The sequence below is a fragment of the Ammodytes marinus genome (genome assembly GCF_949987685.1).
Source record: "Ammodytes marinus genome assembly, chromosome: 22".
Lineage (NCBI taxonomy): Eukaryota > Metazoa > Chordata > Actinopteri > Uranoscopiformes > Ammodytidae > Ammodytes > Ammodytes marinus.
The window spans coordinates 15,153,424-15,170,105 of record NC_137226.1 but is presented as its reverse complement, the minus strand read 5'-3'; the positions used below and the strand labels follow the sequence as shown (position 1 = coordinate 15,170,105).

Below are 16,682 nucleotides of genomic sequence, written 5' to 3'. Positions count from 1 at the left end.
CTTCAGGATCATTATGGCCTAGTAATACTGATACGGATACCAGAGTTTAAAAAAATCCTATAATGATTATTCATTTGCTTTATGCAATCCTTAACATGAATAAACATTTAAGAAAAGGTCCCTCTAAATATGTTATTTTATGACAACTTTGACCAAGACATTTCGCAGTTGAACAATACACTTGTCACTTACTGTCGAACAAACTATAAAATAGTGAATTTTTTTCCAAATATGTCTTTTGCATAACTTTATTTCTTCGAATTTATCAGCCGACATATTAGTTTTCGTTCTTAAAAGGTATTTTTTCTTACACATTCAAAAGATACATAGGGACATCAGTATTCATTTGAGTTGTGTTTCTTGCGGCTTGATAACTATACTGTACGTTTATTGGACTCAATACTTTACTGGACAATTAAAATAAACAACATGTGCTTGCTGAGGCCTTGGTCTGTCATCTGACTTGTAAAACAATGGATTCTTTGCTCTCTGTGCGATGACTCTTTCGATTTAATGATGTTACATGCCAATGTTCTTCTTAAAAGAAATCTGCTCTGATGCCTTCAGCCTTAGTCATAATCCATTCCCTCAGACATAGAGACACAAACAAAAGCACACAGTCACCCTCACAGTGTGCGTATAATCATGTTTTCTGGCTAAATGATCGATAGCAATTGCAAATGTTGAATTGTTTTGTCTTTGGAAACAGTAGTTGAAGGGGCTGCATAAAATTGTGCTTTTAATTACATTGTGATAACATTTAATTATTACCTGGGGGCTTGATAATTAATTGGCCCATTTATATGATTAAGTCGCAATTCTCGTCTTAACTAGGTGGAAGCTAAGTGAAGACTTAATGAGGACTTTGTGTATGTGCATATTATGGCTGTAATCAGACAAATGTCAAGTGCTCGAGAAGTGAATTGTTTTTGGCTTGACATTTGTGCATTTCCAGTTCATTATTTTTTTCCAAAGTGGTTTTATGAGAACATCGAGTCATAGAATTTTGTAATCTCTGAAGGCAAGTTACATCATAAAAAGCTGTGGTTTACTATGCTTTTATACACAAACAAATCTGTATTGGGAAAAATCCAAATTGAAATTAGGCACACTAAACTGAATTTAAGTACGAAAGAGCACACTCTCCTGCACTTACCACTGAATTGAATCACCACTAAAACCACTTAACAAAAAAACAAAAAAAATAGCTTAATCAGGGGGAGTTTTTCTTTTTTCCACATTTTGAAGGATCCTCCATTAGCCGCCCTTCTTCATCATTACTTAGTACCAGAAAATGTCCTGCGTGTGTCTTTGCTTCATTGTACTGATGGAGGGTCCGATGAAGTATCTCCTTTGTACTCTGATCAAGTGAGTCAATCCGGAGCTTGGCACTGCGCGCCTTGAGGCTGCCCTTCCCAAGACCAGACAGATCCCCTGTTTAAGTGTGCCGGGCTGCTTTGAGGCTGAGCCTGACCAGACGTTGACTTTACTGTGTGTGTGTGTGTGTGTGTGTGTGTGTGTGTGTGTGTGTGTGTGTGTGTGTGTGTGTGTGTGTGTGTGTGTGTGTGTGTGTGTGTGTGTGTGTGTGTGTGTGTGTGTGTGTGTGTGTGTGTGTGTGTGTGTGTGTGTGTGTGTGTGTGTGTGTGTGTGTGTGTGTGTGTGTGTGTGTGTGTGTGTGTGTGTGTGTGTGTGTGTGTGTGTGTGTGTGTGTGTGTGTGTGTGTGTGTGTGGAGAATGGAGTGGAGTGGAGCTGTCCATGGTGCTGAAAGGAGAGCTCATTAAAGGAACAAAAAGAACACACCGTGACTGTGTTTGTATGCGATTCACATTCAAGCAAGTTAAGAAATCTGGCCTTTTGTGTGGGGTAATTGTGCTTTTTCAGTGGAGTGAAGAATATAAATGCTTTAAATGGTGTCACTGATTTCAAAATAATGCCACTTTACCCAAGATATCTACTGTATTATGCAATGATACTGGAATAGGACAAGAGTGACACAAATTAACTTCTGTTTGTATTTCTAAGCTCTTATTCTAATATTTGTGGTCATGCCGTCTTTGCACTTGCCACTTCTGTTGTGGAGGGTCTGAAAACATGAAGCATAATACTTGGACAAGCAGCCCAATACTGAAAGCTTTCTAAATACTGTTAAATAAACAATTTGACCTAAATCATTTCAACTATTCTCCTCTATGGACCACCAAAAGAAAGCAAAGAAAGTAGCCATCTGAATGAACTATTTTCACTTCACGCTAACTTTGCACTCGCCACTTCCGGCGTAGATATAAAGAAAACGTAAATGCTTAAATATCGGGGAAGAACAGCACAACCGTCCTGAAGCTAGTTCATTTTAACGCTTGTGTCTGTGTACAACCCAAACCCAGACGTTAGCACCATGGATAAGATAACTGCGTTGGGGGCGCCCTTAGCTCAGTTGGTAGGGCGTCCCCCCCCGCCCCCCAGCAGCAGACCCGGATTCGATTCCCGCCCACGGTCGTTCTCTGCATGTCACTCCCACCTCTGTCTCTTAAACACTATCAATAAAGCATGAAAAATGCCAAAAAATATCTTAAAAAAGAAAGAAAGATAACTGCGTTGGAATTACTTCCAGTACACCCAGACGGCTAACAAAGCTAGCTATTTTGTTAGCAAAGCAAATAGCTTAACCTTCCGAAGCAATAACACACATTTGTCCCTTGTTGTTTCATACATATCATGAGGCCTTTCTAAATAGAGGTGATGATGAATATCAGAATGATCAGTTATGCAATTTCAAAAGTAAGTCGAACACACACATATGATATAACACATAGGTGACATTATAGCATTCGCAGCCTTGAGAATGAATAGATTTTGTGTTTAAAAGCCAATGCAAGACAAAATGACAGAGAAGTCGAACTCTGGAGACTCAAATGGGCAATAAACTGAAGCAAAACTGTGCAAAATATTTTAAATTTTTATTTGCCCTGCGAAGGTATTATAGCTTTAATGGGCTTTAGCATATTTTCCCTGTCACCACCTGCGGTAGGGATGTGAAATGGAAATGATGCATTACTCAGTGAATACATCAACATCAGCTGTAGTAGTATCTCACTGGGCATATGGGCTGTCTGTGGTTTGGACTGAGACAAGCTGGTGATGCATGTGTCTAAGATATAAAGAGGGGAACGTGGAGGGAAACTAATAAGACAGGAGGGGAGAGAGAAATTAGATGTCTGGCTGCATGGGGTGAATACGGATATAGGCATTACAGCGGATAAGACTTATTTGTGTTAAGTTTGTTCAAATCTGTGGACATGTCCATCTGTGTGTGTGTGTGTGTGTGTGTGTGTGTGTGTGTGTGTGTGTGTGTGTGTGTCGTGACTCGTGTGTGTGTGTGCGTGCGTGCGCGTCTGCATAATGTCATGTCAGTGAGTGTCCAAACAGTGCAAACATAAACAACAGATTTCATGGGCTTTTGGTGTTGGCCGTCTCCGCTGATAAACTGCTCTTCGGTCCACCTGTTGAATCAATACATACAATTGCTCCTAAAATTGCAGTCGTATAACTGTTAAGACATTTTTTTTGAACATCAAATGGAGTGTTCTCTATGCAGCCTGATATATATATTTTCCCTCTGCGCCACAGAGCCTATTTGTTGTTGTCCAAAAAACGCTTTTAAAACACATCAGTGAGCCACAATGTTGCACTGGGTGACACATTGTCATTTATCACAAAGAATATGGGCACTGTGGTTTATTTTTGGACGATCCCACATTGACCATCCTTCCGCTGTAAATACTTTCTTACGAACAAAATCCACTGAAAATAGTCCCCAAACAAACAAATGTTTTCCTGTTTGAGTACATGTTCTACAATACAGTGCCTATAGCTGTTTTGGGAAAAGACTTGGCCTCTTTTTTTAATGAAAAAAATTGTCTTGTCGGATTGGTGGACATTAACAAAAATATAGAAAACGTCAGCCCTATTAATCTAAACTAATAATTTATTGTAACTTGTATCAAAGCTGCAGGCAACCAGCGACCACCGTGTCTGTGCTAAAGCCAAGGTGGAAGTCTGTTCATATGCAGCTCTTCTATACACTGGACACAAGATGTTTCCACAAAAGTAGGATTCTTCTTAGAAACGTATAGGTGGTGAGAAAAACTAGTAAACTGCAACTTATACTAAAATAAGAACAATTTTGAAAGTCCTAGTTCTACTGTAACCCTAGGTCGTTTTCTCCTGTCTTACTATAAGCAGCGTCCCTCGAAAGCTTATGGATTTCCATTTCCGATTGGCCAGAGCAGACAGGCTTCATGCCAAAGAGCCGTTGATTCGATTTGGGCGGTGATCTGGATGTGGGATTTCCGCCGCCAGAGGATAATCCTTTTAAGAGCCATAACTAAGACAAAGACTTGAGTCCAAATCCTCAGGGATGATTGCACGGTAAAGAAATCAATTCAAATCAAAATGTTAGAGACAAAGCGGATGTCTCTAGGTGGAAACCAAGACTGGAGAACAGTAAAAGCCCTCGGCAGAGTGAGTCTACAAGAACCTCCCCTAGGATCATTCAACACTAAGAAGTCCGCCAGGCAGAGAACTGACCCCAGGGCTTTCAACCATGACTCTTAACTTTTCCCATAGTGCAGTTGGAGAATTTTTTTTGTTGCTAATATGCCAAGAAATGTAACTGTGTGCTTTGAAATACAGAGGACAGTGTTGAGTGACAAAATAGAACTCCTCGTCACTCTCCGTGATCGATCTCCCTTCCCAGAGCTGCCACGGCGTGGCTGCTTTCCCAGGCCAGTGGTTACCATAGCAACAGGTAGCCACGGCGGCTGTTGGAAGGGCAGGGTGGTGGCAGCAGGGGGAAAGGGGAGGAGCTCACAGGAAAGCACTGGCAGACTATTAATAGAGCTTATCAGGAGCCAGCTGCAGAAAGCTGAGGTCTCATGGCACCTCGTCACATATACAACCTGGACAAACTCACACACTGTTTGTTCTCTGTGTGTGTGTGTGTGTGTAAGTAGATAAGTGTGCATTCAACAGTATGTGTGTGCTGCTGTGAGATGTGTAGGCCTACATAGTGTGTGTGTGTGTGTGTGTGTGTGTGTGTGTGTGTGTGTGTGTGTGTGTGTGTGTGTGTGTGTGTGTGTGTGTGTGTGTGTGTGTGTGTGTGTGTGTGTGTGTGTGTGTGTGTGTGAAGCCATGACTGATATAGACTCACACTGTTTGTTTGTGTCTCTAGGGTTTTACGTCATCAACCTCACGTCAGAATGGTTGATGTTAATGTCAGGGGCAAAGGTCAAAGTCATCATACATGAATCATGTGTTACAGGCTATAGAGCGTGTTGTTACAGTATAATGATAATTAGCAATAATAATGTAAAACTCTTGAAATTAAATCTTTTGAAGTTAGAATATGGTTTTGGTAATAGTTTAGCTAATAGACTTGTGTGTGGTTAATTTTTATCATATGTTTTCACAAAGAATGCCAACTCTATAAATTCATTCACATAATATAATTAAATAGAGATAAAACTTAATCTGCTGTGCACAAAGCACAGTCTCTGAGTCCTTAACAGTACTTCCCATTAACTCACCCCTCTCCCTCTCTCTCTTCCCCCTTGCTGTGAAGGTATTGCCTCCATGACAGTGCCGGTGTACATCGCTGAGGCCTCTCCGCCCCACCTCAGGGGGCAGCTGGTGACTCTTAACACCCTCTTCATCACCGGAGGACAGTTCATGGCCAGCCTGGTCGACGGAGCCTTCAGCTACCTGCAGCGTGACGGCTGGAGGTCAGACACACAGAGATATCTGTTGAGTTTCAGTATAAAGCTATAGTGCGTAACTTCTGAGGAATTATGAGGCATTACAACAACATCGTCAGCGTAACTACATGAGATAAGCCTTCGGTAATCGGCCATTGGATTTCATTCCTTTTTGCTGTAGGTCCAGGTTTTTTCGTAGCAGTAGATTCAACAACTGAAATATTTCTTGGGCGCGTCCTGGGATTTTTCTGAGCTCCTGCGCAAGTGTCGGGGGGAGGGGGTATGAAGGTATATGTGGTGCATAAGTCTTTAGCACATGTAACTGCAGATTTCGAATGCGTAAACTGAAGTCACAAATGTGTAACAGTAGATTTGAAGTCGTAAATATTTGTTTTGCATGTGTACTCCAAAGTCACAAATGTGTAACAGTAAATTTGAAGTCGTAAATATTTTTTCTACCATTGTGGACACAAAATAGGGGATACGAGTTCACAAATCGTTGTTACGGGTGCACAGATCCTATCCTGTGCATCGCAACTTCAAAGAGTCATGCGCTTGACACTTTTGCTACAATCATTGCAGCACAGTTGGTGCAAAACACATTTGCACACCCGTGTTTCATAATGTGAGAACATGCCCAAAATGTGTGCATTCGTAAACCCAAATGTGAACTAACGCATCAGAAGTTGCACATCTGTGAAAAATGTCCTCTCAAATAAAATTATATCGAGCACAGCATTTTAATGAGCGAGCACAAATCCATCGATACAACTGCTCGAATCTGTTCCTACAAGTCTAAACTGAGGGTTTTCTCTGCTCGAATCTGCTCCTGCAAGTCTCGGCTGTGGGTTTTTTGCAGGTAGATTTGCACCACGTCCAGCTGCTATATTTGGTGCAAAAGTATTTCGTACCTGTAGAACGTAGAACAGAGTTGTATCCGTAGAAGGTGGGCGGGACAACATTGTCGTATCATCCAATGAAAACGCCGGTTGGGACCTGTGACGTCAGCATTTAAACAGACTGAGGGAAAGCCTGTTTCCTTCGTCTCCCTCATATGTCCATGGCTGGTCCATGGTCGTCTCTTTTCACCAGAAAATGTAGGAAATGTAATAATAAGGGAATTGAATAAGAGGGAACTACAGCGGAGCCTTATGCCAGTAGTGAAAGTCATAAACAAGTTTACTTTAGCAGATATAAGGGCCAGCGTCGACGTCAGTTAACGTCTGCTGTGTGATTGGCACTGGTGTAACTGTTTAAACCTGCTGTTTTTCTCTTTAAAACCTTTACATTTTAATAAAAGTAGTTTTATTAAATAGAGAATGAATTTCCATTATATATTTTTTTAACCTTTATTTATACAGGTATATCCCATTGAGTCCGAAGACTCTTTTGCAAGGGAGACCTGTTCCCATTTACACGTTACCATTCACACACATTCATACACCGATAGCAGGTTAACTATCGACAATAGTTTATTGTCCCGCAGCCGCTGTCAAGGCTCCTGGCTGTTAAAACTATCTATGGTTAAAAGTTAAAACACACCACACGCAGGGGGTGAAGAGGACGTTGCAGGCATTGAGGACCAAAGTAAATAAAGTAGGCCTACATATCTTGCTGCAGAGTATTCAGCATGTATCTAAATCCAGAAATATGCTTATAAATCATACACTTAGTCTTCTAAATGTAGTAAGCTTAATTAATTTAAACGTGTGAATAGTGAAGTGAATAAGTAACCTACTCTACAAGGCAATAGAAAAGTATAGAGGACACATTAAAACTGAATTGGAACAATTGTTCCTCTATCTCACATTTTCCATGTGAAATTATCACTACTTGTATCACAAACTGATAATTAGATGATCAGGTTTAACTGTGTGCTTATCCCCAGACAGTTCTGCTATACACCTTACCTCATGTGACGTGTCCAGAAGAACAGGGTACAAAGCTTCATATAACCTCATTTCAGTGATTACTTTAATTAATCACAATCACAAAGTGTCACACCATAACATTTTATGCAGTTTAGAACATGTTCATTCAGATCACGTGCTGCATTAATAAGTAGGTCTGCATGCTGCTAAAGCAAGACTAATAAATGCCCTATATCAATTATATTTATGATTTGCAGTTATCACATCAAAGCACAATCAGTACAAATGTATAGTAAAAGCTTACCCCACAAACAAATCACAAGATTTGGACTTTTTAAAATATTTGTGGATTTACTAAACATATACATACGGTCAAAATGAAAAATACAAATCAACCAGTTTAAAACTATAATGCACTCACAATTGCATACCTCCAAGTAAAGTTGTGTATGGCGTTATTTTATTAAGAGAAAATGAACAAAATACCCAAAATGCTCTGGCATGTGCCGGAACAAGACTTTATAAAACAAAACATAAAACTAGTAACTTAGTCCTTGGTCTGTAGCCCAACTGTTTACCATATTTAATCAAAATCTCCCCTACCTTTTTAATATGTCAAACAAATAAACATGACTGAGTATGTCACCTCATTTACTGCAATCAATATGATTATGAATTGAGTATGATCTGACTTTGTCTAGATTTATAATAATCACAATCTAAAAATTGAAAACAAATTGTGTGTAGAGTGTAGAGTCAGACTGATGTGCTGTGACTGCCAGGTGAGTTCCACGCTGCTCCATCTTCGGAGAACTTCTCAAGGCAGCAGGAGCAGTGAAGTCTTCAGTTATCTGGAGTGTCCTTCCCTCAGCAATACATACACTGGGGACGGAAACAATTGTTAGATCCCATTAGTGATGTTATAGTAAACACATGACGGATAATAGTTAGGACTGACTGTAGCTGCTCACTGTACAATGGCTTCTCCCTGACAGGATGGAAATCCCAGACACTTGTGCAGGCCTTGTGCAGGACAGCCAAGATGAGTCTGTGGAAAAGCAGATTGTGCCATTCAGATGTTAAGATAATGTTAAGATTTATAAAATAAATAAAATACATGTAGGTTCGAGTTGATGAAGAACACAAAGCTAAAAACTAATCAATATAGTTTATTATAACAGCCCTGCAATTCATTCTCTTCGTGGGGGGTATCTTGTCATTAGTGACTTTTAAAATTAGTTGTAAATGTTTTTTTTCAGGCTGGAAAAACAGATATAAAATATGATTTAAACACGATGGAGCTGCACAATTAAAAAAAAAATCCTTTGCATAATGGGACGCTTGTCTACCTGTTTTTATTCAGAAACAGCAACATGATGTTGAGACGGGCTGAGCAGAATAGTATACTGCTCACATGTGTTTATTTGGATCTTCATAGCCACTATTAAGACAGAAAACGCTCTATATGAGGTCGACACATGCTAACATTACATCCTGATGTAAAACTAGTAGGCTATGTATGAAGGTGCCGATGTCCCAGAAAAGCAGACATACAGACACGCTGATTATTATTATAGCAACAAGACTCCAGTATTCAGCTGACTCATATTTCCCTGGCTAGCGCCGGGATTATTTTAACTGATTAACGGAAGGATTCATTGGTCAGCCTTCTTATTTTACGTTAACAGTTAATTATTAACATCCTTAGAAGTGACCAAATGCCTTAAAAAACGGTACATCCTTTAAAAGAATATGCTAACGAACATTAGCTGTTATACCCATTATGACTTGTTAGCTAGTGGTTAGCTATGCTGCCTGCAATACATTATAACCACACGTTGCTTCTCATCATTGAACGTATTATACCAGGGGTGTCAAACTCATTTTGGTTCGAGGGCCACATACAGCCTCTCTGATCTCAAGTGGGCCGGACCAGTAAAATAATGGCAAAATAACGTACATATGTCAACTCCAAATCTCTAGCTTTGTTTTTCAGTAATATGCTTTATCACTCAGCCTACATTTGTAACCTACATTATCATGGATCACAAGGGATCTCTGTACCCCCCAGGAATGTCTTAGTAAAGGTTGCTGCTGGCCATGGGAACAGGAGGTGCGGCGCGCAGCGCCGCAGCAAAAATTTTGGGGGTATTTTGCTCAAAGATGCCAATATACGCACTAATGAAATAAACAACTGTTTATTTGAATACACAAATACAACAGGCACTGACCTTACAGTTGTCCAATTTTGTTTACTATATGTCCAGGGACACATTTTGTGCAAACATGCAGACAGTACAAAATTAAATTAAATAAAAGTGCAACTTCTACTGTTTTGATTTATTTTTAAATACAGAGGTTATTGGTTGTTTTGGAATTCGTTTTTCCCAATTTAAAACATAAAAATAAAGCAGCATGGAAAATTAGGAAATAAATCTTGTAGGCCTACACTAGCATGCTCCTGCTCGTTTCGCGCGTGCAGAGCCGCGGACACATCGCGCTTGCTAGTACATTAATTGTTCAGCACTAAAAATATATATATATATTTTTTTTTTGGTTTTTACTTTGCCATAAAGCACTGGAGGAAACATTAATAGCGGTGAAGCAAGATTGCCATTTACCATTTCCCACGTTGCTAAAATGTGCTTTTTAAAATTTTGGCTGCCCCCTAGCGGCTGGAGTGAGCATTTTGGTTATTTCTTTAAAAATTCATATCTCCTCACAGGAATGGGCTAGAGACTTACTTTTTTTTTTGAAATGCTCATAAATGTGTGCTCTACAAATCGCGGGCCGGATTAAATCATCTCGCGGGCCGGATCCGGCCCGCGGGCCGTATGTTTGACACCACTGTATTATACCGACCAACTTTGAAGTTTAAAAACATAAGAAAACCAGACTTACAGTTCATAGTTTCCGTGGGATGGCTCCGTGTCCTGTAGGCTCTAGCTAAACCCTAGGTCTGTGTCCGACCGTGTGTCCGTGACCGTCAGTCCAGACACTGCTGCGGCTCCGGACAGAGATTGTGAAGCAGCTCAATTGTTTATTAAACCACCGCAGGTCCTGGTGTTTAATGGGTATCCCCTCCTCAACTTCACCGTGTCACATAATAAGCCTCCTGTCCTGTCTAAAATGATCGGGAAACCACCTCAAAGCTAGCTAACGCGGCTTATTTACTGTTACAGACACCTTGCACTACTTTTCCTCAAAGGCTGGAGTACATATAATGTAATTCTCCATTACTTAAAAAATGCAATGTAAAACTACAGAAAAAGAGTTCAATTCACTACTACCTACTACTTCGCATTAGTTTGATAGTTGTTGTTGCTCATTTAGTCATTTCCTACAATTTCTGGTGAAAAGGGACGAAGGAAAAAGGCTTTTCCTCCGTTTGTTCACATGCTGACGTCACGGGTCCCAACCGGCGCTTTCATTGGATGATGCGACAATGTTGTCCCGCCCACCTTCTACGGATACAAATCTGTTCTACGCATACGAAACACTTTTGCACCACATTTACCACCTGGGACTTGGTGCAAATCTACCTGCAAAAAAACCCACAGCCGAGACTTGCAGGAGCAGATTCGAGCAGAGAAAACCCTCAGCTGAGACTTGTAGGAACAGATTTGAGCAGTTGTATCATCGATTTGTGCTCGCTCATTAAAATGCTGTGCTCGATATCATTTTATTTGAGAGGACATTTTTCACAGATGTGCAACTTCTGATGCGTTAGTTCACATTTGGGTTTACGAATGCACAAATTGGGGGCATGTTCTCACATTATAAAACACGGGTGTGCAAATGTGTTTTGCACCAACTGTGCTGCAATGATTGTAGCAAAAGTGTCAAGCGCATGACTCTTTGAAGTTGCGATGCACAGGATAGGATTTGTGCACCCGTAACAACGATTTGTGAACTCGTAGCCCCTCAATGGTAGAAAAAATATTTACGACTTCAAATTTACTGTTACACATTTGTGACTTTGGAGTACACATGCAAAACAAATATTTACGACTTCAAATCTACTGTTACACATTTGTGACTTCAGTTTACGCATTCGAAATCTGCAGTTACATGTGCTAAAGACTTATGCACCACATATACCTTCATAAGGGGGGGCACACCAGTTTGTTAACGCCGCCATACTGATAAAATACAGAGAGTTTTGTGGCGCTGATAGGCTTAATCAACTTTGTGTCAACTCGTTGGGCGATGGCTCGAATGTAACCGACATTCATTTATATGAAAAAGTTACGCACTATAGCTTTTAAAGCAAATGTGGAAAATAGCACAAAGCTCCGTGAAAATGTCTGCATAAATACACTTCAGGTACTTTGCAAAGGCTGCAAGGATTCCCCGTCTATTCTGCCTTTTTGATGATTGATGGTCATTATTGCGTTTTGGTTCTTATCATACCAAATGCCAGAAAGAAGTCAGGCTGGCTCAGACCCACATTTCAAATGTCAACACATGCACAGGTCAGCCCCGTAACATTTGTCGAGAGCAGCCGTGCTGTACGTTCTAAAGATACAGTAGTATGCCTGTTTCTTTGTCCCTTTTCTTTCTTTTATCCATCACCATTTTAGCTCTTTTATGCTACTGTTTGCATCCTTTCCCTGGGTTTGCAGCCTCCAGGGAGTGTGAATGTGGAGCTGTGAGATAATGTAGATTAGAATCATCCTTTTTTTGCAAGGATTTGCTTCATCTGCTGTGCTGATGGAGATAGCGGAGAGAGAGAGCCCTTAGATTGGTGTGTGATTCATTTTGCGATGATGGCTCTTTCCGGGACAATTATTGAGTTGAGATTATGAACATTGTCTGATCGACGTCATTGCCTGTGCTGCAGAAGAGAAGAGAGGCCTTGCATGTCTGATTGTTCTCTTTGGTAAAATTTTATGGATTATTTATTTGCTCCACTCTTTGGAATTGGATAAAAGTGAGACCTGCTGCTTGTCCACTTTGTCTACTTCTAGAGATAAAGCTTGCTTACATTTGATCCTTTTTACTGTCTTTTCCTTGCTCATTTATTTCTCTTTTATCCTCTTATTCTTTGCCTTCCAACCTAATGTAAACCCAGTTATTACCTCGACTGTTACATTCAGGGTTAAAGTTAAAGCTCCCATATTATACACTTTTCGGTACTATTATACACCAAATTATATGGTCTTAGTGGTCCCTAATACGTTTTTCTTTAATTGTTTGCTGAAAAAAACTTTCAGATAATTTATTGTACTATGCTGATGTTCAGCTAATCTCACAATGGCCTATTTTTTAAAAAGAGTTGCAGCTCCCCTCGTAAATATACAATCTTTGAGCTGCCCCCGCCCCCTGTCCGGAAGCGAAGCCAGATACGCCTCGCCCTCTGTCTGTCAGGGCTGTGGACCAATAAGAAATAGGGGTGTGGGCTGCACAGTGGAAGCTTCTGGCTTTCCAGTTTGTGAGGTCAGAAAAGGGGAAAATTCTGACTGGAGTATATTGGGGGGGGGGGAGGGTTAGGGGTTTCAGAAAGGGGGAGAGTGAGAACAGGAGAGATTGTTATTTTTTTTATATTTTGGCAGTCTCTAGGCACACCGTGGACCTATGGATATGTTAGAACACATTTAAAAAGTGCATTTAGCATAATATGTGACCTTTAAATGCTAAATGTAAAATGCTAAGGTTATTTTGAGCGTACGGATCTATATAAAGCCGTGATATTTTCTCCCCAGTGATTCATTATAATGAACCAGACCACCTGATGCTTGCTAGCAAATAGCCTGAATGAAACGCATGGGGGAACCTTTTTGCAACCTATTTCTGTTACAAATGTTGAAGGAGCTTTTCAGAAGTAATCGTTAAGCCAACAAAGCAACAAAGTAAAAAAATAAAACCCTGGTTGTGTAGTTTTCGTGATCCTAAATAGATACCTCCCTCCCTCCCCTCCCCTGTCTATAGGTACATGTTGGGTCTGTCTGTGCTACCGGCCTTGATCCAGTTCATTGGGTTCCTGTTCCTGCCGGAGAGTCCTCGCTGGTTGATCCAACGCGGCCTTACCCAGAAGGCCCGGCGTGTGCTCAGTCAGATCAGAGGCAACCAGAACATCGACGAGGAGTACGACAGCATCAAGAACAGCATCGACGAAGAGGAGAGCGGTGGAGGTAAGGGGAGGGAAGATATAGCATTAAACGTTGCTGGCCTTTGTATTTACAACTGGACAGGTATCCATGTAGTTGGGTGGCTGATGTTTGGGGAAGGCGTGTTAGTTTAAATGCCTTAATTTAAGGTGGATTCAGCGATACTCGAGAATGATTGTTGTCAAGATCAACTTTTGTCAAAAGCATATCTCCTAACGATCCGCAACCTGTTCTTACTGTGTAAGAAATCAGGTGTTAATACACAGCCTAAGCTATGTGAACTGGTATCTAAGCAAAGGGTATGTAAACAAAGAGAGCCCACCGTAGCTAGTACATGCCCGTTTACAGAGCATAGGCTATAAAAAACGCATGTTGCATCATTTTGCACCTTTACACTTTAATTTCCATTAGTTGCTAAACTCAATAGCTTAAGAGTATTACAGGTTTTACAATGGTTGCAACGTTTTCTCAAGGCATTTTATTGACGCAGAGGTAAGTGCTACAGTACAGGTCAGGGATAATTCAACATTCTTTATTAGGTACAAGGAACAATAGAAGACGTCCATTGAAATCAAGGCATAGAGGAGGAAACATGTCTGCAAGGGACTTATTTCTTCTAGCTAATTCTTTAGCTTATATTCTTAGCATCTCTGAGCTGACAGTCAAGACTGTGAGCCTCGAAGGCAGCCCCCTCCTTTCCAATCACTGTCTGAAGTCCTCCTCAGTGAGGCTGATGAGACAGTTCATGCTTTGCCCCCTGCTGTGTGATGAAGCACTTCCCATTGAAGCAACATTCGGCCGCCAATCAAACGGTGCTATCGGTAAAGTGGCATCCTTTCTCTTGATTTCTTAAGTAGATGGGGTTTGAGCTTCCATCTCTTCATCTGACTTTGTAGTTCTTATTTTTATAGAAAACAACACTTATGGCTGCCAGAAACTTAAAGCAAATCACTTCCTTTACAACAAAGAATGTTTTTTTCTCACCAAGCCACAGGTGTTGAAGCTTTAATGAACTTGGTGTGAATTGGAATATCCTGTTGGAAATAGGTTGAGATATTTCAGTTTTAGACTCCCATTGTTTTTCGACAAGCGTAAGTAGAGATCCTTGGTTGAAAGGCTACTAAATACTCTGTCTGTAGAAAATACTTTCTTAATTGAGAACTGTTTCTGCTGTTTGTGATGAGGCTTTGCCAGTGTGAGCTGACAGTACTGAACGAGGTTGTCACAACGGTAGCTGAATGAGCCAGCACATTAGCTCATATTGCTGTTTCATAACGGCGCTTTGGCACAATCGGGAAGTTTTCCTCTTTTATTTTTTAAAGGTTGGCTACCTCTGATCGCTTTTTTAATCCTTGCTCTAACGAGTCCCAAGAAAACACCCTTGAAGACAAATGCATGCACGCACACACACACACACGCGCATACACGCACGCACACACACACACACACACACACACACACACACACACACACACACACACACACACTCACTAAGATAAGCCCACATTGTAAGATTCCCTTTCTCTGCCATCTGCATAATGCATGTGTGAGAGAGAGCAAGAGTGAACTGGTATTAAATCCACAAAAGAGAGACGCTATGCCCAATCACACACACAGAGCATATGGTGTCATAATTGCTGCAGTGATGGGAATTTGAATCCGATCCCAGTGGCTGATGTCTTTGTATGAGTTTCATTCATTACCAGCTCCACGTTCCTTCCTTGAGCTCTTTAATCAAAGCTAGTGTTATTTTTATTTGACTTTCGTTTTATTTGTTTCCTGGGACAGTGCATATCGAGAGAAAAAATCACTGTAAGCCATGAGGCTCATTTTGAACAGTTTTAACCTTTGCCAGATGTTAGATTAGCTATTAAAGTAACAATAAAGTAAACAAAATATGAAATCATAACAGTAGAAGATGGGAGGGGAAATCATTCAATAAATATGGAGGATAAAAAGCTTAAAAAAAGAGTATGGCAACCAACATGCATACTAAGACATGTTTGGAAGGTGCTTTGTTGTAGCCTTTCTAAAACCAAAACCCTAAAGCCCAAGTGTAGGGAATAGAAATAATTGTATCACATTGATTTTGTATGAACCGTAGCATAAGCCCTGCAAATGTAGCATGTATCATGATACTTACTAGTATCGTAACCCAGTGGTATGTCCAAAGTCATGGACCATTTCGTAATGATTACATTTTGTGTGGTTAAATATTTGTATCCAATTTTTTATCATAGGGAGCGTTGCATTCATACGGCACGATAGTTTTTATTCTAAAAGGATTTTTTTCTTGTGTAAATGACAGATTAAACAAACAAGCATTTATTATGTTAAAATGAATAGCATGATAATATGACAATGACTACTTAGCTGTACAGCATTGTTTCATTATCTTCATCTTGTAAGGATTCCGAGGATTTTTATCCTGGGTGCTGTGAGCTTTAGCCTCGTAGCTATCGAGAGCCTATTTAACAAGATTTTGGGAAAATTGAATATTAAACAAGCATTGTTGACTAAAGACCATATCTGAGAAGTGTAGTGATGTTTGGATTTAGTTTGACTTTTTCAAGGACCTTCAGTAGCTTACAGATTGCAAAGGTTGTGTTATTGTATCAGTTGTCAGATACTGAGTGGATTCATATTGTCTATAAAAATGTGGATGCAATATTCTAATTTCCCCAGTAATCTATTGGTTGGGAAAGCCTTGACAGTGGTCGCTTGTGGACAGTTAAAGTGTTTTGTTTGTTTTCTGTACAGAGGTTATTGTTTGTCTGCGCCTGTCCGCAATGAGAAGGGCCTGGAGAGTAATGAGGGGGGGAGTGGAGATAGGAGAGTCGATTAAGAGGACGAAGTGGGATGAAAGAGCGGAAAAAGACGGGGAGAATGAGGAAAGAGAGGCAGGAGTGAAGGGTGAATTGGATTCAGCCTGTTCGCAACTAATCAACTT

At 40.4% G+C, this 16,682-nt stretch overlaps 1 protein-coding gene across 1 annotated transcript in view; it reads left to right on the top strand.

Moving 5' to 3' along the window:
* LOC307268246 (proton myo-inositol cotransporter-like) overlaps positions 1–16,682 on the top strand; it is a gene marked incomplete at both ends in the record, with an annotated part of 61,916 nt that overhangs the window by 4,571 nt on the left and 40,663 nt on the right. The window contains 2 exons of the mRNA XM_080050801.1: positions 5,619–5,778; positions 13,554–13,756. Of these exons, the coding sequence (XP_079906927.1) occupies positions 5,619–5,778; positions 13,554–13,756 (363 nt within the window). The remainder of the gene's footprint in view (positions 1–5,618; positions 5,779–13,553; positions 13,757–16,682) is intronic.